At 49.1% G+C, this 22,499-nt stretch overlaps 1 protein-coding gene across 1 annotated transcript; it reads right to left on the minus strand.

The window, feature by feature from the left end:
* Positions 1–6,939: 6,939 nt before the first annotated feature.
* On the minus strand, positions 6,940–14,042 carry PODXL (podocalyxin like). The gene is made up of 8 exons (XM_090286903.1): positions 13,907–14,042; positions 13,132–13,647; positions 11,777–12,063; positions 11,386–11,457; positions 9,118–9,265; positions 8,784–8,845; positions 8,381–8,548; positions 6,940–7,410 (listed from the first exon to the last, which is right to left on the minus strand). Exons 1-8 carry the CDS (start codon positions 14,040–14,042, stop codon positions 7,213–7,215), a joined length of 1,587 nt encoding a protein of 528 aa, XP_090143029.1. The 3' UTR covers positions 6,940–7,212.
* Positions 14,043–22,499: the final 8,457 nt, after the last annotated feature.

Genomic DNA, 22,499 nt, shown 5'->3' on the forward strand with positions numbered 1-22,499 from the left:
AGACCTGAGCTAGTTGTATAACCTTTAAACACATGTGCTTTGGGGTATCAGATCTCTTCTAATATCATTATTGTCCTAAATCATTGTTGAGCTGTGTTGAGTGTTCTGCAGTCTTCCCCATTCCCATCACGATCCTCTCTGGTTCTTATTTTTGCTCAATCTGTGGACATTGTAGGGTTTGGTTAGTTTCTGATCCCAGTTTTATGAATGTGTTAACAGCACTGCTTTGTGAATAGTGATCTGCTGAACAATTGCAATTGCAGAATTGTTGTATGTAATGTACATATGAAGAAAGAATGTATTTTGTTCATTTTCTTAATAAAAAGTTATATATGGACACTACAAGATGTCTCATTTGCTAAGACTACATTTGAAATCAGCTTATAAAATGTTTATGTACTTCGCAGTTGTTATATTTTTTCCCTCAAAAAGGTTTTATTCAGGCTTCCAAAGGTGGAAAATGATCCACAGTGTGGAAGGGTCATTGGCCATTTTCCTTTGAGACAGTGCTAAAATAAAGAAGTCCTATGGACCTCACAAAGTTTCTGGGTAAGTCTTCATTTTTGAAGAACAGTGGTAAATTCATAAAGTGATGTTTTTTTTAAATCTGTGGTAATTACCTGGCCTGTTTAATGTTTTGTACATGTACATTTGAACATGTGTTTCCCAGGTTTTAAGGGGGACATACTTGTACAGGTTAGGAACTGGAAATAAACTGAACTGAAAGAGAAAGTTAATGGTAGAAAAGATAGACAAGATCGAGAACCTAGAGCTGGAGGTATTGCCATGTTTAGAAGAATTCTGGATCCCTGTGCACAGTGAAATGGAAAGAAACTTGGAAACATGTCAAAGAAATGGATTGTGAGATTTGCTCTTGGCCCTTTTCACCTGATCTGGTTTAGTCGTCCTACACTCTGCAGCGATTTTGTTGTCAACTCATTTTATTCAAAATAAGAATTATATTTTCTCAGTTTACAAATCCAATAATCCATCTTGCTGTCTTGCTTTCTTGAGTGCTTTGGGCATGGTTCATAAGTAACAGTTGTTTTCAAAATGGGGAAATGTGAAGCAGTACGGTAAGGAATAGGCCTTTCCTTGATTAATCCTCCAGAGATCTAAACTAAAAAGGATCGAAATATGGGATACAGTCTCCTCTCCCTTAATATATTTGTCCTCTGACAGGAAGACAGCAATAAGCAGAGGGCTTAGTGTTGGACTCAGCTGCAATACCAGCTGCTCCCACACTGAGTGTGGAGAGCTACAGGGCCTGGAAGTGCTACCTTAGGAGCTTCCGGTTACCGAGGGAACCCAGCATCTAATAGGGAAATGGCCAATGTGTGCCTATACTCACAACCACAGAATTCACTGAAATTTCAAAAAATTTTTCTGTAAAGGAAGGCAGTATTTCTTGCCACTAACCCTTCACATTTTGAAGGAATGAGTATGAAGGGCTACCCATTGGCTACCCTGAAGCCTATGTTAACCCTGGCATAAGTGTAAATACTAGTTGGTTCCATTTCGTCTTTACTTTGTGACACCAACTTTTCCTTTGCTTTTTTTACATGTCTTGGAAGCACAGGGAAGGCGGGTAGTAGAGGATGAGGATGATGCCTGGAACTGTCCTAACGTGGTTACTCTGAAGCTTCTCTAATGCTCACAGGCGACTTTCCTCCCTCTGGGCTCTCACCTAGGAAAAGCAAAGGCCATCAGTTACATCTCCTAGAAACTTTCTTCCAGGGAAGAAAGAGAAAGCTATATTTAGAGGTGGCCTGTCTGCTGCTGTGCTAATAAATTCTGATGATTGGCAAACTCCAAGAGGGGAGGTTAGGACACTTGGCAATGTCTCTGGCTTAGAATGCACAGCTGCCCTCTGAACTTGGGCCGCAGAAATGGGTAGCCCAGAGCACGAGTCAGCAACCCGACGTTTATTTTCAGATCCACCAGTGACTTAGTATCGGGCAGTCTTAACTTCTCTGCCTTCCTTTCTCATCTCAAGTAAATGTTGGCAGCAAATCCTTTTTGCCAGGATCCCATTGACTCATTAGTCTCTAAGATGCCAAGGTCCTTGAAAAATACTGGCTACCTCAGGATTCGTCACTAGTGTTAATTATAATGGCCAGCCCAATTCTTTCCTCTTTCCCTTGGGGTCCAGAAGAGAGGATAGGGGAGACTGAGTGACAAGGAGGCATAACAAATTAAAAGTCACAACTGAGAGCTGCTTTTGGCTGGCAGGGCAGGGAGGAGGGTGAAGGGCACTCAGGAAGAGAATGGAGTCTTAGGTCTAGTTTGTAGCCAGCAGTAAAATATGAGTCATTCTCTTCTCAGAACAGTGTGCTTTGAGCACGGCCCAGGGGCCTGCCGAGTTCCTGGTACTTGTATTCCTTTCTTTATCCTCCAACTCTGGTCCACCCTTAAAGGTGTGAACTGCCTTTCAGACCTTCTGTATAGAAAGAAAATCATATTGTAACAGTGGTTGCAGTCTAGAAATACTTTGCTGTTGGAGCTCAAGCATTAATGTGATATTGAAAAAAAGGTGTAGGACTAAGTAAGAATATATGCAGATCCAAGGCCTAGCACTACCATTTAAATACTGTGTAATCTGGAAGGGAATCGTATTCTCTGTACCTAACTTCCCTATTGGTAGAGTGGTGATAGTTCCTAAATAAAGTATGTAAAAATGTTCTGTAAGTGTAAGAGGCCAGGCAAATAGGAGAGACTAGGGTATAGCAGCTATGAGTGTGGACCAGATCTTCCCGGTGGTTTTCCTCTGGAATTTGGGCCTGAGCTCTTCCCCTCCAGTGAGGCCCCCTGCAGGTAGATCATAACCCCCTGGATGACACGAACTGAGTCACCTTTGAGGGATTCCTTTCCGGAACCTCCTTCATCTTCACTGTCTAGATAAGGGACAGGCAGAGGCTTCTCGAGACAAGTAAGCAGATCCTTTTAAGGGCATGAACAGGGCCAGTACAGCACCTTTGTCTGTTTACTATTTTTGTTTTGTCTCCAGGCCGGTGTCTTCATACTGGATCGGGGTTCTGCAGCCCCCTCGAGTTTTTTAGTGCTGGTAACTCGCAATTCTATGTGAAGCCGAAGCAGAGGGAAGGGAGAGGTGAAGCAATGATAAAACAGTGCTGTTCAGGAGGAAGGTCCCCAGGAGAACAGCCTGGGGAGATCTCAGAACCCTTGCTCAGCGCCAGTGCAGGGCCTCGGGCACGAGTGAAGGATGCGAGCCAATCAGAGCACAATACCGGGGCTTGAACCAGCTTACACAAAAGCACTTTAATGGACAGTATATAGTTTTCAAAAATATATTTTTTGTAAGAAAATGGCGGTAATTAAGTATAGCCTTTACAAAGAAGTTTCTCAGTAAATTCCAGTGTACTTCAGACCCCTGTCCAACCAAGGCAGTGCTCCTCCAGTTTCCTGGGCAAACCTAACATTCCCTAAAAACAGGCCCGCATCAAACAGTAACCCCCTCCTTCCACTCTGCGTTGGGTTTTCACCAGACCTGAGTGAATCTGCCTGCCTTGAGCTTGTTCTCTTTGATCCTTAGTCCGCCAGTAGCAGATTCCTATGTAACAGCTTGTTCTAGACTGTTCTTGACATCAAAGAACTGTGCAAGTCTCAGACCTAAATAACTCAGAGGAGGCATAGAAGACCTGTAAGGCTCCCGTTTTTATCTTCCCGTCCTGTGGAGCCTTGCCTGCAGTATGATTTTTGAGCAGGGAATTCTGTCTTCTGTGTCGTGCTAATGCCGGGGGCTAATTGGCAGGTCTTAATTTATGCTTGCTTCTGGACGGTCTGCCAACCCTGAGCTTAATCCTGTTTCTGTCACTAAGCATGTGATTTGGGCCAAGTCACCCTCTCTTTCTGGGCGTCAGGTTTTCTGTTAAAAACAATGACAACAACAAAAGATTGGACTAGGTCTCTAGGTCTCTAGGTCTCTGAAACCCCCTCCCTGTGACTGGAGGGTCACTTTCCAACCAGCGCTTACTGACTGCATCCCTTCCTGTAACAGGCTGGGACTTCGCTGGGGAGGGCATGAGGGTCACATTTAAAATAAAAATCCCCAGTATGCTAAACAAATACTTGGTCATCAGCCTGTCTTATTTTCATTAAAGAAAAATCAAAAACTTGTCATTTCTAGGAAAATAGACATTTACATTCCTGTTCAGAGAGAAAAAAAAAAGCCACCTCTCTAACAAATATTTTTCCAAAATATGTTCACCTAAAGCAGTGCTGGGTAGATTAACATGTGGCCATTTTATTTACATAACCATAAAAATAGGTATATATGTATCAGCTTGAACTTGTTTTTCAGTTTCTCCAGCATATTGTCAAAAAGGGTAAAAGCTCAGAAGTGGTTTTGACAAACTTCCTGCTAGCTTAACTTTCAAGAGGGGAAAAAGGAACCTGTGTCTATATTACACCTGTATTCTGTCTTACGGATGCCAAGACCTTCGAAAGCACTGCGGCTTCGCTCCTGGCTCCCAGGACGGCCTGCTTCCCCTGGGTTGGTCCGAGCATCACAGGTGCGGTTTCTGGCCTTGACTGCAGCTTAGGGAAACCAGTGTGTCACTGAAATAAAGTTTACAATCTCCCTTTGGTACAGTTTGTTTAAAGTTGTTCTGAGCTCCGGGTGTTCTCCTCCTCTCTCCTCAGCCCCAGTTCAAAGATGGGAAGAAAATGACCCTTACAGAATCATGATGGTACAGCCTTTGACATTGACAGGGATGGCAAGAGCAAGCCAAGCCAAGGGACTGGGTTCTGAGGTCGCCCTTAAAGGCTAGTCTAGTCACACAGTTTAAATGTACCAAAGGAAGGAACCTCTGAACCAGCCCAAAGCTTCTCAAGTCCTGGGCGGAGCCAAGTTATCCCTTTCCACCAGAGCATAATTGTTACTCTCTAATCCTTGACAAGTGTCACCTCCCTCCCTCCAAGAGGCCTGCGGGCTGCAGCCTTTGATAAATTTTCAGAGACATATTTGCTGTCCCCGTGGAAAGGCCTGGCTAGGGTAACCTGACCCAGAATCAGCAAAGGAGTAGAATCCTTCTAGCCTCTCCCCCAAAGACCATGACAGAAACCCACTGGGTGGAACGAACCAAATCCTGGGCAGGAAGGAAGCAAACAGATCCATTCCCTGTGTGATGAGATTTCCTCTCTTTTCCCCCAGACGACCGCCGTCCTCCATCCTGCCAGCTTCTACATACTAGAGAAACGGGGCGAATGCTTTTGGGTCCTTGTTAGCCTAGCCTCTCTCTAGCTCTTGGGAAATTCACTGGGGCCCCAACTTGAACCCCAGGGCCAAAGGGCTAAAGGCAATGAAGGAGGAATCAGGCAGCTGCGGAAGCACGTAGATCTTCCCTCTAAGCTCCCCACCCCCCTTTTTTAAAAGAACCTATCCCAAAGCAGGGAGCCTATTTCATCAGTGCTAGCGCAGCCTGGGCCTACTCTAGGTTCTGGAGTTCTGGCTTTTTGCCCAGAAATGACCATTTTCATTCTTCTAAGCAGTTCTGCCCATCCTCCCACTTGGTTCCAGGGAATTTATGCCCAGAACAAAAGGTCTTGGGCGAAGTCCAAAATTCCACACGGGAGTCTCCCTTCTCAGACACTCCGATTAAACCTCACCACGCCCAGTCCTCAGGTGCCTTCCCCATGGCCGCTCCCTGCTGAGCTCCCTCAACCTCCCTCCACTGAGAAATGAGCGGTATTTTGTTTCCCTGAGATGCCACCAGAAACGGCAGGACAACTGGGCAGCCCCACCAGGACTACAGAGGAGAGAACACGGTTCCACGGCCGAACAGTCAGGTCGCTGGAAACAGACAGACGGCCAGTCCCCCGCGCTGCCCAGTGTGCACCTTAACATGCACACCACACATTCTAGGCCTTTCTTGCCCTGGGGCGCAGGAGACTTGCAGTGAGTGAGATGACCTAACTAAAAGTCTCCCTATAATTTGACCTTTGGCCTTTGGCAGTAGAGGGCTGGATTAAGAAACAAACAAACAACTACATCAAAATAACAAAGCCCTCAGCAACCTGAAAAGTCCCTGAGTTTCCTATGAAACAGAGTACGGCCCATCCTGCCCAGCCATTTCAACCGATTGTCTCTCAGGATACCTCCCTGCCGTCAGGGGCCGCGGGAAAGTCTGTCCTAAAGCTGCTCATTCACGCTGGATCCCGGGGGGTGGGGTTCCCTAATTTGGGTCTCACCCCCATCGGATGAGCAGTGCACAAAAAATAGGAACAGTTTGCCTTCCGTAGCTGCGGGTCGTAGTCCCCGGTGGACATGGGAGGCCAGGGGAACACCCGGGGAGCCTCTTTGAGGAGCGCCTCTGGTGATGGGCCGGGACCCATCCTGGGAGGAAGGGCGCCCCCTGCTGTTCACTTGTACGTAGATCCCTAAGCAGACCTTGTTCCCACTGGGAGTCGTGTGGATTATGTCCCAATCTCACTAAGCAAATGCCATGAAACCAGAAATCAGAACAAAGGGTCCAAGGCCATGAACGACTCGTGTTAGTTCCAGGGCTCTGAGACAGAGTGGGACTAAAAATTGAGTGAAGGAAGAGGGAAGAGCAAAGGGGACGACGGGAACACTGACAGACGAGGCTGGGGTAGGAGACTGAACTTGGGCCCTACACTTTCAAGTAATCAGATCCCGCTGAGGCAGGACCTGGCCCTGCTGCCCCTTCTATCCCATCCACAGACTTGGCAGCTTCACCCCTGCCCAGGGCAGCTCCGGAGGGAGGGCGCAAGTGACCAGAGCAGTGTGGCAAGGTGGCAATGAGCACTGGACGGAAGGAGGAATCTTTGCTTTCACTCTTGTCACCAAGAGGCTGTGTGATCTTGACCCTATCTGCCTTTCTTAGGCCTCGGTCATCTCATCTGTGAAATGAAGGGATTCTACTAGATGATCTCTGAAGTCCCTCCTATGGCTCTTTTATTTCTCTTCCTCTCATCTTCAGCAGCACTGAGCTCAGGCACTAGTGGGTTATTTTACAGGAGGAATCTAGACAGTGTGATTTGTTCAGCTTGAAAAGGGAAAAATTAAGGCCCTGTGGGACTGGGAGGCAGGTCCCTCTGAGTCTGATCACCCCCCACCCCCACCCCAGTCTTTCCCTCAGATGGGGAGGACTTTCCTCCCTGGTCCAATTGGCACTTGAGGTGGTTCGGTCTGGAGCTCTGTGGCATCGTCCGCGGCCACCAGCAGACCTATTAGAGGTGGGTGTCTTCCTCCTCATCCAGGTCATCCTTCATCAGGTTGTCCAGAGGGACGATCCAGCTGTCCCCCAGCTCCCCATTTAGGTTGACCACCTTTTTCTCCTGCATCTCTGATGAGGTCTCCATCACTTCTAGAGTTGGGTTGTCATGGTAGCCATTCTCCACTGTCTGCAGCTCCTCTGTGAGTCGTTGCTGGAGTGGGGAAGATGAGCCCAGAAGAAAGGATAATCTGTGAGGACTGTTAGCCTTAATGGGACACGTGTACCCCTATAATCCAGGAGCCCCAATGTGGCTAATATGAGCAATAAGTGCTCTTGGAGGCCATCCTCAGGACTGGTTGGAGATGAGGATTTCCTAAAATTCCCAGCTCCCTTCACCTAACTTCACCCTGGTGGCAAAGCCATGGAGTTAGCGTAAAAGGGCTTTGTTCTCCACCAACCTCACTCTCCAGGCAACGGCCTCACCCCACTGTACTGAACTGGGAAGGATGGTAAGAACACTGTCTTCAGGCAGGTGGCTGAGGACCTCTCTAAGCCCGAGCAAGACAGGTACAGCAGCCCTGACAGCCACCTCTGCCACAGACAGGGGCCACCTGGAGACAGTGCTTTCTCTCCGTCTTTACCTGAGATACAACCTGGGTGCACAGTCAAGTCACCTGAGAAGCTATTAACGAATACACTGGCGGAGACTCTGTTTCAATTGCACTGTGGGGATGCTAGGCATGGGGATTTTTTAAAGCTCCCCGCAGTGCACAGCCAGGGTGGGGAACCCCGGGTGGGCGTGTCATGATGAGAACTCTGGGAAGGCGGGTGAAAGAACTCAGGCTAGACAGGCGTGCCCACGCCCCTGACGTCAGTGACTCCTCAGGGCTGCTTGCAAGGTGGGTCTTCTCCCCAGTATGCAGATGAGGAACCTGACGCTCAGAGATTATATGACTTGCTCAAGGTCACACAGACCAGGGAGGCAGAGCTAGGGCTTAAACCAAGTCTTCATGGCCCCCGAGGCCCACGCTCTTCCCTCCCACCATGCCGGTGTTCGTTTCCTTGAAGGGCTGATGTCTGCTTGCGTCCGCGGCCCGCCCACTTCCCTCTAATATGGGAACAGTGCGGTGACAGTCACCTGGCAGGTTGGACTGCTGCCCTGGCCAGAAGGTGAGCCTCACCTGGTCCTTCCTGTGAGAGAGACGCTGGTGGCAGCAGCCATAGAGGGCAGCGACGAGGAGCAGGAAGGACGCCATGCAGACGATGGTGATGATGAGGGGCATGCTGAACCGGTCGTCAGGCTCTTCTGGGGGTCCCTGCTTCCCCAGCTGCATGTTACTGACTCCCTCCTGGCCAGCAAAGAGAGGGGTACGTGCCAGGAACCAGGTTCTGGCCACTCTCTCTCTGAGCTCCAGTTTATTCACGAGCTCTTCTGCTTGGGGTTTGATGGGGCCTGCGACACTGCCCTGCTGTCCCCTCCCTTGTCCTCCTGTCTTCTAGGTGCTGGCAAATTAGAGGTTCTTCTACCATGAGAGGGGCAGGATCCTGACAATCTGTCCCAGCACACGGGAGGAGCCGACTTACCCGCTTGAGGTCGTCCCATTTGTCTTTCAGCGATTCATATAAGTCCTTGGGAAGGAGCTTTGCTGTGGGGAAGGAGGGAGAGATGCTGCTTCAGTGGTCTAGCTCAGAGCGATCCGGTGAGGGAAAGACTGGGCCCCAACAGGAGGACATGCTATGTCTCTGCCCTCTGAGTGGTGACACTCGGGGGTGGCCCTGGGAGGGGGAATGGCTTGACAATTCTTAGGAAACTGAGCAAGTACGAGCACCGACCCATCTCCATGGCTCCTGACCTGTTACCCCCGCCCCTTCCTTTCCCACCCCACGAAGGGCTCACCCCTCCTTGCCCCCAACTCACTCTGGATGGTGATCTCTTTGATGGCCACTGCCTGGGCGTCCGGAGCACGTACCAACCGGATATGGCACTGATCTTGACTGGGGTTGAAATTGGCTTTTGCTGCCCGGCACAGAAGTGTGACCAGCTTGTCATCCGGAGGGCTCCCTGCCTGTTGTGGGAGATCACAGGTGACCAGCCCCTCAGGGATCCTGACAGCAGCCTAGGCCTGTGGGGCTGTTCCCAGCATGAACCCCTTCCCCTCCCAGCTTCCACTGGGGTCGTTCCCAGGCCTTATGTGCTGTTCTCCAGGACCAGACCCTGCCCTCCGCGCCCCACGCACATCTCCGCCCCCAGTCCTCTCACCCTGTTTATCTTTTCTATGGCTCACAGTACCTTTCACTGTAGAGCCCTTTTCTCCCCCAAAGCTCTTAAAGGATCACGATCTAAAGCCCTTTATTACCTCTTTCCCCAGAAGGGGCCCAGAAACCCCACTGTGCTGCCCATGGGAGAAGACCAGTTCTCTCTGAGCCTCTCTCCGGCCTTCAGGCCCAGTTCAGAGACCTCAGGAGAGGAAGCCAGGGCTCTGTGCTCAAGGTAGCTACCCGGAGCTGAAACACGCGTCCATTCCCTGGGCTCGGACCCTCTGAAACCGAAAGCAGGCTGACAGGAAGAAAGGCAGGGCCGCCACGGCCTGGGGGAACGTGGGAGTGTCTTGGAGATGCACAGGGGGACCTCTTGCGGGGAGCTTCCTACATTTCTAAAGCACGGCTGACATAGCTTTAGAGGTGAGGGTGAAGAAGCTACACGACAGCAGCTTTTACCCAACACCACTGTGCCACCCAGAGGTACCCAGGCTGGTGGTGTTCCCCTGGCCTGAGTTTGCAAAAAGGGGCTGAGATGAAGAAAAGGACTCTTGGCTTGGCTTATTTCAGGATTCCCCCCGCCCCCCTCACACACACACCATCTATTGGGGTTCCATCTGTAATTTCCTTAGGCTTACTAATTCCCCAGCCTGACCCCTGGTAGGGATCCAAGGCTTTCCACCTTCCTTGGAAAAAATGCTTCTCACACCCAATGATACAACCTGCTGAGTTTTAGCCAAAAAGAGGGCCTGAGGAGAGATGTCCATGCGATTCCTGCCTGGTCCAAGAGCCCAACCTCAGGGGAACACTGCTGCCTTTCAAAACTCTGCTCTAAGTGTGTGCTTTTGTAAAGCTCACTCGGAAAATACCAGCAAAGTGGATACCCACAAGGGAACAACTGCAGAAAATACAGGTGGCATTCAAGCGCTATAAGACCAAGTTCTCCATCCTTTGGAAACCAACGTTCCGTCCAGCCCCTAGGGGTGTCGGCAAAAACAGGCGCTGACCAAGAGAGGGCAGCAGTGAGCCACCCATCACCTGCACTCACAGAGCTCAGGCATCTCCTGGTAAAACCCTTCATCTCAGACTGGCCATCTGAAGGCACACACTGCTACTCTCGCTTTCATGCAAATGTACTCACACAGACGCTGACAACTGCACTCCAATGCACACACACACACACACACACACACACCTGTTGGCAATGGCTCTGACACTCAGGAGCTGTGACTTCTCAGGTTAGGGGAAGTCTCTCCATGCTATTCTTCCACTGAGGCCATGGACCAGAAAATCAAAAACCAGACAAGAACAGGGAAAGTTAGGCAGACTACGCCTCACCTTTTAAAAAATTATTTTTTATCCTCACCTGAGGACATGCTTATTGATTTTAGAGAGCGGGGAAGGAAGAGAAAAAGGGAGAGAAACATCGATCAGCTGCCTCTTGCACACGCCCTGCCCGGGGACCAAAACCACAAGCCAGGCATGTGCCCTGACTGGCACTCAAACCCGCGGCCCTCGGGTCTACAGGACAACACTCCAGCCAACTGAGCCACACTGGCCAGGGCAACACTCTCCTTTTTAATCGAGGCCTCTAAAGCCCAGAGATAGACTTAAAGTCATCCTGAGCTAGAGGCAAACAAGAACGAGGGTTGGGGTCCCCAGACCCTCAGAGCATGTGACTCATCACCCAGTGAAAGCCCTGCAGCAGCCCTGTGGGTGGACTTCCCTCAGAAAAGTCCCAACCTTGGGGAGAGTCCCTCGCTAAGATGGGCAGGGGACTGTTTCCTACTAGGACAAAACGAGGCTGGGAGAGTGAACTCATCTCTCAGTCCCCTTTGCGAAGAACATGCCATTCCCTTCCACCCTGCTGCCAGACTGCAGGGCGCGTTGAGAACCAGGGTGGGACTTGGGTTAGCGAGGTACTCACACAGAGGCTGGTTTTTGTGAAGTTCAGGATGAGCATCGTCTCATTCAGCTGTTCAGGAGGCTCGCACTTAATCTGCAAGAAGCCACTGGGATTACCGTTCAGGCCGAGACTGACAGGACCTCATCTTTGACTCCCCACCTCCACCCTGGGTGAGTGAGACGTAAGAGGAGTTCCTGGCGATCAGGGACGCGCTGGGCCAGATTTCAGAGCCAGACATGTTACTTTGGCTGTTGGGCTCCCGAAGCCAGAATCTGGAGCCCAGGAAGGAGGAGCAGGGCCCCTCGGACAACTACTCCCTGAGCTGAAGGGAAGAACAGAATTGCTCTTCTCGGACAGAGCCCCTTCCACCCGAGTCTGGGCTCACTTGCCGTCCCATCCCTGTTGGAATTACCCTGTCATTCTCAAGAGCTGAGGTGGGAGGAGGAACGCTGGAGCCTTGCGGGGAAGCTGGGGCCGACTGAGTGCTGGAACCTGTGGGTCTGACAGGTGGCATGGTCACAGGTCCTGATGAAGCAGCTGCAGGCAGCACAGTGTCGGAGGGAGAGGTCCCAGCGACGGAGGGAGAGGTCCCAGCGATGGAGGGAGAGGGCCCGGGGACCGAGACAGAGGGCCCGGGGACCGAGACAGAGGGCCCAGGCGTGGCTGGCATCATGCTGGAAGTCGGTTCTCCTCCGGGGGCTGTAGTTGGGAAGGCAAAGGCTGTGAGAAAAGCTGAGTGGCGCCTTTCTTTAAGAAAAAAGGCCAGTCTTTCTTGTTCTTAGTTTCCCTGGTTCTTTGGTCTTATCCCAAACCTAGACTGCAAGCTGGAGTCAGCAGCCTGTGAGGAAGATGAGGCAGGTGTGGTCAATTCTTATAACACGCTGCAGGATGGGTCAGACTGGATGAGCCAGAGTAAGGACAAGACTGAAGAAATGACAACGGCACCAGCAGCAGCAGCTAACATTAACTGGAGTGCTGACTTCCTGGGGGGACTATCCAAAGTGCTCCGAAGGTATCATACTTCCTTATTTAATCTTCACGACAACTCCAGGAGGAAGGGACCATAATTACCCCTATTTTATAAACAAGGAAACTGAAGCTCAGATCAGAGAGCCTGACGGTTTGCCTAATGTCACAGGCTAACAAGTGGCAGAGCCAGTATTGGAATCCTGCTTTCTCCAACCCAGAGCCCTTGCTTATTGTACAGAGTGGCAGTCTGTTAACCTCAGTATATACTCAGATTGCCCAGGGAGATCTTGAAAAGGCAGATTCTCAGGTATGCGCGCAGAATTTCTGACTCAATAGATCTAACGTGGGTCATGATCCACCAGTGAGTTCCGAAATGAATTTACTGGGTTAAGACCAGCCCTTTAAAAAGGGGTTGGGGGAGGAATGGAATGGAAAAGGAAACGCCACGGTGTGTCACCTACAGTAAGGAGAAGCCCTGGTTAGTGCAAATTTGCATCAGTTATGTGTGCGTTACAGGTATCTTATATGCATGTGTAGTGCATCATGTATGTGTAAAAGCAAAGTGTTATATTTATGCGCTCACAGGGCAGGGCAGGGCACACCACTGGCCTCTCACCAGGTTGCACAGCCCAGCCGGCCTCTGCTCAGAATTGAAATGGGAACCAGGCGGAATGCAGGTGGAGTGCATCCAACAATGTTTAACCCTCGGCATGGATCTCCATCTTCTAGCTGAGCACCTATATAGATTCTAAGCACTGAAACGTTTCTCCTGGCTTGAAAATAATAGGCATTACTTACTTGGTGTGTTAATTGTCCCCTGAGGCATGGTGTGACCCATCGTGGTGCCCGGATGACTTGCAGGCACAGTCGTTTTGTCGGGTCCCTTGGGTGAGCTCCCTGGAGCATCCGGAGCAACAGAGCCGGAAGTCCCTTGTGGAGTGCCTACTGGGATGGTCAAGGAAGGAACGGCAGGAGTGGTGTTGGCGGAGACCCCAGGCTGACTTTGAAGGGTCATCTGACTTCCTCCCTTAGTGGTCATGATGCTTGTAGTGACAGTGTGGCTACTCTGGGTTCCAGCTTGAGTTACATCTTTAATTCCAGTCGGGTTGGTTGTGGCTGTAGGCTTCGCTGATGCTGTTGGAGCAGCCGAGCCTGAGCCCTGAACATCCGCTGTGCTACCTGCAGTGGCAGTGGTGATGCCTGAGCCCCTGGGTGTTGCTGCTGTGTTTTGCTGCACTGAGGCTGATGTGACTGCTGCGTCTTTGCTCAGATTGTTTGTGACTGTAGGTTTTACTGTAGTCCGGGTGTTGGTTTCTAAAGACAACACAGAATCAAGTTAGGGTATTAGCTGGAAGTTCTTCTCTACACCCTTCTCCAGATCTTCCCCAGGACCCCCTTGAAGTGGCCAAATTTCTCTGGAGTTCAAAGAGGGTGACTGAGAGTGAAGCAGAGAAAGTCATGGGAAACTGTGCCCAAGAGAAAGGCGAGCGCAGTGGTCCTGCTGTGTGCGGAGCCCACTGTGAAGTCCCTGCCCTCCCCGTGGGCCCCCTGCCCAGGCCCTTGAGGCGCTCACTCTGCCACCACAAAACCAGACTGCCGGGATCCCCTGTGCCTCCTGCTCCCCAGTCCCCAGGCAGGTGACCCTGCAGAAGACCCAACAGACTCCTGCTTGCTGAGCTGTCCTGTTCTAATCGTGGCCAGAGAGCCATGCCCGTTCTCAGGGCATGTGTCATCCAGAAGGAGAAACTGACACCCCTGCTCACACAATACAAATTGCCACTGAAGCGTCACGGGGAGACCTGCAAAGGAGGACGGCCTTGTCAGGGGTCAGGAAACGAAGGTCCCCTACTTATTCATTTAACAGGTTCTTTATTGAGGGAGCCATTAGATACCAGGTTCCCTCTCAGGCCCTGGGGTACAAGGAGGACTAAAACATACAATCCAGCCCCTCAGGAAGCTTCCATTCTAGTGAGTAAGACACAGAGACTGAACAAGCAGACAGAACCCTTGGACCTCAGATCACGGGAGGGGGCTGTATAGACAGAAAACTAAGGAAAGGTAGCTCAGAGGTTCCCGTTATGTTAAGACTTGAAGGAAAACAAGGAGACACCTCTGTTGGGAAATTGGAGGACAAGTGTAACAGGCAGAAGGGACAGAACCTTCAAAGGCCCCAAAGTAGAGAGAAGAGTTAAGAGAAGACAAGTGTGAATGGCACTCAGTGAGGGGAGGGGAGGAACAGGGAATGCAGGGCCTTATGGGTAAAGTGACAGGAACTTACTGTCCCAACCACATATTTCTGAGAATACAGGAGGCTCTCTTTCTTAAAAATCATATCCCAGGAAACAAGGGACAGACTGACAGTGCCCAGAGGGGCGGGGAGAGGGGGAGACGGGGAGAAAGAAGGGGAAGGGGCTGGTCAAGGAACAGGTATAAGTGACCCATAGACATGGACAACAGGGCGGGGACCGGCTGTGGGAAGCGGAGGGGGCAGGGGAGGGAGGCTATTGGGACACCTGTAATGGAACAACAATAGTGGGAAAAGGCTCTTCCTTTCCATCTGGCCGCAGCCATCAGGGGTCTCCAAAGGCTCAGTTAAATGATACCCAGAAAACTCAGCAGACTCAAAACCTCTTAAGACCTAAATTCCTTTCCACTCAAAAATCTTAAACCATCTATTTTGTGTGTAATGTTCAACTTAAGGAATAAATGTTTTAGACAAACAAAAAAAGAACAATTAAAAAAAATCATATCCTAAGTAAATTAAGATGGAAGACCACCCTCCTTAAAGAGCAAATAAGGATTTTAACTTTATTCTCAGTTAAAAAAAGAAGCCACTGAAGGCTTTAAGGCAAATAAGGGTTTTTTTTTAATGAATTCATTTTTTAAAGATTTTATTTATTTTTATAGAGAGGGGAAGAGAGTGAGGAAGAGAGGGAGAGAAACATCGATGTGAGAGAGAAACATGAATCAGTTGCCTCTCATACATGCCCCAACCGGGGACCGAACCCACAACCCAGGCACGTGCCCTGACTGGAACTGGAACCGGCGAACTTTGGCTTTGCAGGACAATGAATGCCCAACCAACTGAGCCACACTGATTAGGACTAAAGTAAATAAGTTTTATCTAGTAACTTACAAAGAAACACACACTTGCTGCTTTGGAGAATATACATGGATTGCAAGGGGAAATGTGCAGAAGTGGGAAGACAAGAGGCTAGTACGTAATACAAATGAAATGGGTAATAGTCAATATTAACTTATTAGCCCAAGAGATGAAAAGAGAATGGACTCAAGACTATGTTGGAGACAAAAGCAACGACCTGGCTCATGGACTAAGTGAAGAGGAGAATCCAGGGCAACTCCTGGTTTTCCATCTTGAGCAGAGGGGAGAGGGTGGTAGGAAGGGGTATAGTGGACCTCTGCCATTCTTTGCAGCCAATCAGAAGCTATCATTTTTCTATAACTGGGGAATTCCCCACAGTGAGGCTGATGGCAGCAGGACTCGTCTCCTGTGGCAGATGCTGACCAGGCCAGATATTGGCCATTCCAGCCTCCCTTGTGCCTGGAGCACAAGCATGCGCTCAGCTGCCATGAATGAGATGTTTCCATGCAGGCCAGTGAGTGAAGAGGCAGTTGACAAGGAGGAACTTGGATGGCAGAAGCAGCGAAATCACGTTCAAGTACAAGCAGCCGTGGAGATGATGCTGGAGTGACTGTCCAAAGCCAGAGCTGCAGCACCTCGTGCTTGGCATTGGTAAACAGTGCTGGCCTCTGCGGGTGATATTCATAGCGGCCCCAAGTGTGGTCTGCAGTGATCCCAGCTCCTCTGCCAGCTAGGCAATATCCTGATGTCGTGCACACACGTGCCCACGCGCACGCTTTGCTACTGAGAAACAGACGTTTCTATCAGGAGTGTTGAAGGGAATAGGACTTCAAGGGCTGGTTATTGGGCCTAATTGGGACTAAAGGCAGTTGGAATTGTGCGAGTATTTAGATTCATAACTCTAAGAGAAGCAGTCACAATGTCACTTATTATCTAAGACAAAGTGCCCATGGAGCGGCTCTGGCAGCGCTGGATGCTGCCACAGAAGAGCGTGAAGGGCACACACACCAGGACGTGTGTTAAAAAATCACTGTACCGTTATGGTTTGACAGTGGTTTTGCCTCCCTAGTTCATAAAATAACGGTGCTTCTGCCCCAGCCAGGGTGGCTCAGTTGGTTGGGCATCGTCCTGCAAACCTAAAGGTCACTGTTTCGATTCCCAGTCAGGGCACATGCCTGGGTTGCAGGTTCAATCCCTGGTTGGGACACATACCTAAGGCAACCAATCTGTGTTTTTGTCTCATGTCAATGTTTCTCACTCTCTCTCTTCCTCCCTTCCCTTCTCTCTAAAATAAAAAATAAAATATTTTAAAAATAATGATGATGCTTCTTATAAATGATCATGTCACAGTATCTTTTTTGCCAAAAGACAGGGGATAGCTGAGGGGAATAATGGAATATTGGGGACACTAAGGGACATGGGAAGGAATGGTTACTTCTCACTGTGGTGAAGAGCTTACAATGGGTTTCTCGACCCCGGAAATAGACATTTGGGGCTAGATACTTCTTTGTTATGAGAGGTTTCTTATGCATTATGGGATGTTTAACAACATCCTTGGTCTCTGTCCACTGGATGCAAGTAACATGTCCATCCCTCCCCAGCTGAGACAACCAAAAATGTCTCCAGCTATTATTGCCAAATGTCCCCTTGGGGGAGACAAAAGTCACTAGAGTGAAAACTACTGGCTTAAAGAAAGAGATGAATTCTAATTCCTGAATTCTCATGTCAAAGCACAGACTACAAACCAGAGGTTTTTCTGAGGGTACAGTAAAGGCAGGGGTCCCCAACCCCCAGGCTGAAGACCAGTACTGGTCCGCGGCCAGGAGGAGGTGAGCAGTGGCTAGCATTGGCGCCTGAGCTCCTCTGCCTGTCTGCTCCCTACCCACACCGGTCCATGGGAAAACTGTGCTCCATGAAACCTGTCCCTGGTGCCAAAAAGGTTGGGGACCGCTGAGTAAAGGAATTTCTTCTTGCTTGTAGCTGCAAAGCTGAGAAGATCAAGAGTCAAACCTAAACATTTGATCCTATGAGTTGCCAAATTACCGTGTTAGTTTCTATCATAATCTCCCCAGTTCTCTGATGTGAAAATACACAGGACCTTGAGAATTGGAATGGTGGTGTGGGAGAGGTGACCACAGTTCCCGTCTGATGACGCAGTTACCACCTTGCTTGAGAACTCTTAATACCCTCACCTGAGCTCGCTGACAGAGAAAGCCATGTCTCCTCATCTCCACCACTCCTCATTTTCCCCAAACTTATAAAAAGTCAGATTCCAGTATGCCACAGAAAGACAAATACAGAATGTAGCCCAGGAGAAGGCTTACACTAAAAAAATATCTGCCTAGCCCTGACCAGGGGACTCAGTTGGTGGGAGCATTGTCCTGTACACCAAAAGGTTGTGGGTTCGATTTCCAGTCAGGGCACATGCCTAGGTTGCAGGTTTGATCCCAGGTTGGAGTGCGTAGGGGAGGCAACGGATAGATGTCTCTGTCTCTCTCCCTCTCCTTCTAAAATCAATAAGCATGTCCTCAGGTGAGGATTTAAAAATCTGCATAAACTAGCAAATATGATGAGGGTACTAGATCAGAAGGGGTAATCATAATTTTATATCAGGCTGAATTTATCAGTATAGGTATGCATACCAATTTTGGGTTCAATATGCTGATTCAAGCACCTAGAAACACTTCTGTTTCTGTAGCTGGTTGACTGACATCTGGGCTCAAAGACAATCCACATAAATAAAGTTAAGTTGTCAGAAATCCCCTGGGATACAGAACAGGAAGAATCTCAGGTCTTAGAGAGACAAAAGCATTAAAGAGTGGACTATCACATTCTAACTTTGGTCCTTCAAAGAGCTCCAATGACTCCCTCCACCAAAGCTTTGAGAAACACTGTATTCCGTGCGTCCTAAGATGCACATTTGTTCCTGCCTCTGATATGAGCATGTATTATTACTTATTGTAGGTCACCACGCTTTGCCAGTGGTTTTTTCCCCCTAAGCGGTTCATGGACCAGTAGTGTACCTTATCATTGATGGTGTCGTGGATTTGAGGCTGAGAAGCTGTTGTGGCTGTTCGCCAGGTATGCTAGGAGACGCTGCTGATCGCGGCGGGGATGGACACCAGGTTCCCTGGGTCCTAGAGGCAGGAGCAGAATTTCATTTCCAGGGCAAAAGGTGGGTATGATACCCACTGGCAGCAGGACCAGCATGGCAATCAGAATACTCTAATGAAGGGAATGTGGGGCAGTGACTAACAATCATGTATTCTTTTTTTTTTTTAAATATTGGTTTTGAGAGAGAGAGAGAGAGAGAAAAGGAGAGAAAGAGTGAAGCATCAGTTTATTGTTCCATTTACTTATGAATTCATCGGTTGATTCTTCCATGTGTCCTGACCAGGAATCAAACCTGCAACCTTGGTATGTCGGGACAACGCTCTAACCAACTACGCTACCTGGGCAGGGTTGAAATCATGTGTTCTTTAGGACCAAAACAGATGGGCAGCCCACTCATGCCTGGCCTCTAGGCCTAGCAAACTGAGACCTGTGTTGAATCACCACAATAGATAACAGCCAGCCAAGCATCCCATTCCCAGACCCGAATCTTTTCACAGGGTACCTTGAAGGAAGTATCAGTTCCCCAACACTGCTGTAACACAGACCACAAACCAGGTGGCTTGAAACAACATGAATGTTATTCTCTCATGTTTCTGGAGGCCAGAAATCTGAAATCAGCAGGGACACACTTCCTCTGAAGGCACTAGAGGAGAATCTTTGCTGCTTCTTCCGAGTTAGAAATCTTTGGTGTTCCTTGGCTTGTAGCTGCATTACTCCAACCTCTGACTCCAAATCACATGGCCTTCTTCCCTGCTTGTCTGTGTCTCTGCTCTTATAAGGACAGCAGTCCCTGGATTTCAGGCTCACCCTAATCTGTTATGACCCCAGGGACTAGGGATTAAGACTCAAACGTGTCTTTTTGGGGAGAACAAAACTGAAGCTTCTAATCTGCTCCTCCAACCCCACTTATCCAACTATAAAAGCCAGGGTCCTTAGTTTCAAACTTGGTATCAAACCTGCTTTAAACAGAATGTTGGGTAATGACAGCACCTGAGATAGGTAAAGAACCAGGCTTAAGTCAGAAACAGCACCCAGAGCCCTTCCCCTGAGCTCGGCTGGTGAGGACACCACTTCCACCAGCACTGGGCATGGGCGGCTTCTGTTCGCACCCGACACCATGCGTGTGAGATACTGGACTTCATTTCCAAGAGAGCCGAGTCTTCGGGCTGCCGTTAGTAAGAGGTTTTCCTGCTTTCTGTTGTGATTGGATATGAGGTAACCACATGTGGGATTCATAGTAAGGAGAGTGCGTTTTGTAAGGTTAATGCTCTTATTTTGCCTTAGAGTGAATTCCCTGGTGAGGCTGTATGCTCTGCGGAATGTCATGATGCTGAATGAGGCATTCATTCTATAAGGCCGTGCGTAGTGCGCAGATGGAACGTGGCAGCTGGGAAAGCGCATTCCGAACCACATGTGTCTGTTTTGGCTGCCTCCCTACACCACGGCTGGCCACTTGTTCACCAGTCCGCAGGGCAATCCTTTGGCGGATGCAGAAGGAAACTGGCGGATAGGCACAATGGGTCGTCTTGTCCATCTGATTATCAGGAGTGAGAAAATCCTCACACTCCAGACCTATCCCAAAAAGTCCTAGCAGGTGCCTCTTCTATAAACTTCCTCACACCAATCCTCCGTTCTTGTCCTTCTAAGTCCCTAGACATCTATCTAAAATTCATGTCACCCTGGCTGGTATGGCTCAATGGATTGAGTGCCGGCCTGCGAACAAAGGGTTGCTGGTTCAATTCCCAGTCAGGGCACATGCCTGGGTTGTGGGTCAGGTCCCCAGTTGGGAGAGGCAACAACACATAGATGTTTCTTTCCCTCTCTTTTTCCCTTCCGCCCCTCTCTAAAAATAAATAATCTTTAAAAAATAAAAATAAATAAATAAAATTCCTAAGTTATTGCCTATGAATTCTGTCAGATCCTCATCTCAGTGTAGCTTACCTTCAATTAAAAAAAAAAAAAAAAAAAAAGACCATGAAAAGACTATGCTCTGCCCATTGGAAGAACTTCCTACACTTTCCTTCAGGGTCTCCCCTACATCGGGCTAAGAGCCACGGCTGTCCACTCTTGCCAGGCTGCAGATTATACACACAGCAAAGCTTGTTCCCTCCTCAGAGAGTGGATCATTGGGAGCTACCTTTCTTTGAGACCTTGAGGTGCAAGAGGAGGGAAAGGTGACAGTGTGGCAGGAACAGGCACACTGAGAGGGTGGCCCCACTGTAAATCGCACATATGATATCTTTTTCTAGGACCCGCGCAGGTCTGGCCCTTTACATCCTCTTCAGTTTGATAATGGAAAGCGGCAACATACATCCAAAGACATGAACAACGGTGTGGGGACTGCCCGAGGGAGTGGGGGTGCTGGGTGGGAGGGGGGCCAAGGAAGAAAACTCAGAACTGTAACAGCATAATCAATAAAACAGAATTTAAAAAAAGAAAGAAGCTGTAGAAACCGAAAATTAACAACTCTTCTTGAACCCATGGAAAACTGAGGTCCCGGGCAGACGACCATCCTAGAAGCTGGAGACAGGCAACTGCAGGGAGAAACTAGACCTGTGTGTCTGCTCCCCGGGGACAAAGCCAGGTAAGAAGATTAAACCTTTTCAGTGAGTTGGCAAGGGTTGCGTGTGGTCCGGTGTGAAAGTGGGAATCCCTGGGACCTGCAGACTTTGGAAGGTTCAAAGTCTTAGGTTTTCCCCCAGGAACTGGAAAGAACTCGGAGGAAGTTCCCCCGTGGGGCTGGCTGGGGGAAGTAAACCACAGGCACTGCTGAGACTCCACACCGCCCCATCTCCCCTACGGGGGAAGGAAAAAAGCCTTACTTTTCAGTGGAAGGCAACCAAATCTGCCACCTGAGGGCACTGGGGGAAACCCACCAGAGTCCTGGAAGGACAATGACAGCCACCAATGAAACGCTGCCCAGATTCATGTTCCCTGTTTCTGCTAGGAAATCAAAGCATTAACCTGCAGGAGAAAGGCAAAAAATTATAGCCTGAAGGCCATGGTGGAAGCCCACGGCAGCTGGGAAAGGAAACGGGAAAATAAAAGTGCTCCTGACCCCTGGGGAGGGCAGGGATACATGCTAAGTCCAGCTTCACGTCCAGAAAAAAGGCAAGAACACCAGTGAGGGCCACACCCTCAAGCCCAGGTTCTGGGGCCTGCGTCCGGCTGACCTTAATCAGAGAATGTCCTTCTCCCCTGGCATTAACGCAAATGCTAGCAAGTACGAAGTAAACCGAAGTGGGTAGTGCTGGAGGGAGCTGCGGGCACTCTTTGAGGAGCAATAGCGAAGCCCTACAGCCAAGCAGGAAAACGAACAGCTGGTATTCACAGACCTTGCAGCCTCTGGTGCAATGCCTCCCCTGACCCCCAAAGATTTATGGAAGCAGAAATAAATTGGTCAGATACTTGTTGGGACAAAGTAGTTTTTATGGTATTCAAAAATACTTTTAAAAAAGTATTCTAGTCATAAGGCTTCTTCATAAACTAGATTATGTGGTAAAATTTTTTCTAAATTTCTTAGGACTATTGGTTCTTAAGAACTAGAGCTTATGCCCTGGTCGGTGTAGCTCAGTTAGTTGGAGCACCATCCCATAACCCAAAGGTTGCGAGTTCGAGTTCTGGTCCAGGGACGTCCAATCCCCGGTATGGGCGCAGTTGGAGGTGACCAATCTATGCTTCTCACTTGAATCGATGCTTCTCTCTCTCTCTTCCTCCCTCCCTATCTCCAAAAAGCAATGAGAAAACATGTCCTTGGGTGAGGATAAAAGAACTAGAGCTAATTCCTATTGCAAATCTATCTTGAACTATCAAAAAACTGCAGAAAGGCACTTGAAACCTGTTCCTTTAAGGTATGGATTTCTTTTTTATTCTTGCTGGTATACATTGTTGCCATAAGTGTGTGCCATTTTCTTTCTTTTTTTTTAAGCATCACGCATTGATTTCTTTT

The sequence above is a fragment of the Furipterus horrens genome, unplaced genomic scaffold (assembly GCF_987537825.1).
Source record: "Furipterus horrens unplaced genomic scaffold, mFurHor1.1.pri manual_scaffold_9, whole genome shotgun sequence".
Taxonomy (NCBI): Eukaryota; Metazoa; Chordata; class Mammalia; order Chiroptera; family Furipteridae; genus Furipterus; species Furipterus horrens.

What these genes read in the sequence shown, in the direction of transcription:
- PODXL (XM_090286903.1), bottom strand. Translation starts at nt 14,042, where the DNA reads ATGGCTCTCTGGCCACGATTAGAACAGGACAGCTCAGCAAGCAGGAGT. An exon ending in CAAAGAGATCACCATCCAGA is followed by an intron (nt 8,846 to 9,117) that starts GTGAGTTGGGGG and finishes CCTTCCCCACAG; the next exon opens with CAAAGCTCCTTCCCAAGGAC. An exon ending in TCTCTCACAGGAAGGACCAG is followed by an intron (nt 7,411 to 8,380) that starts GTGAGGCTCACC and finishes TCCCCACTCCAG; the next exon opens with CAACGACTCACAGAGGAGCT.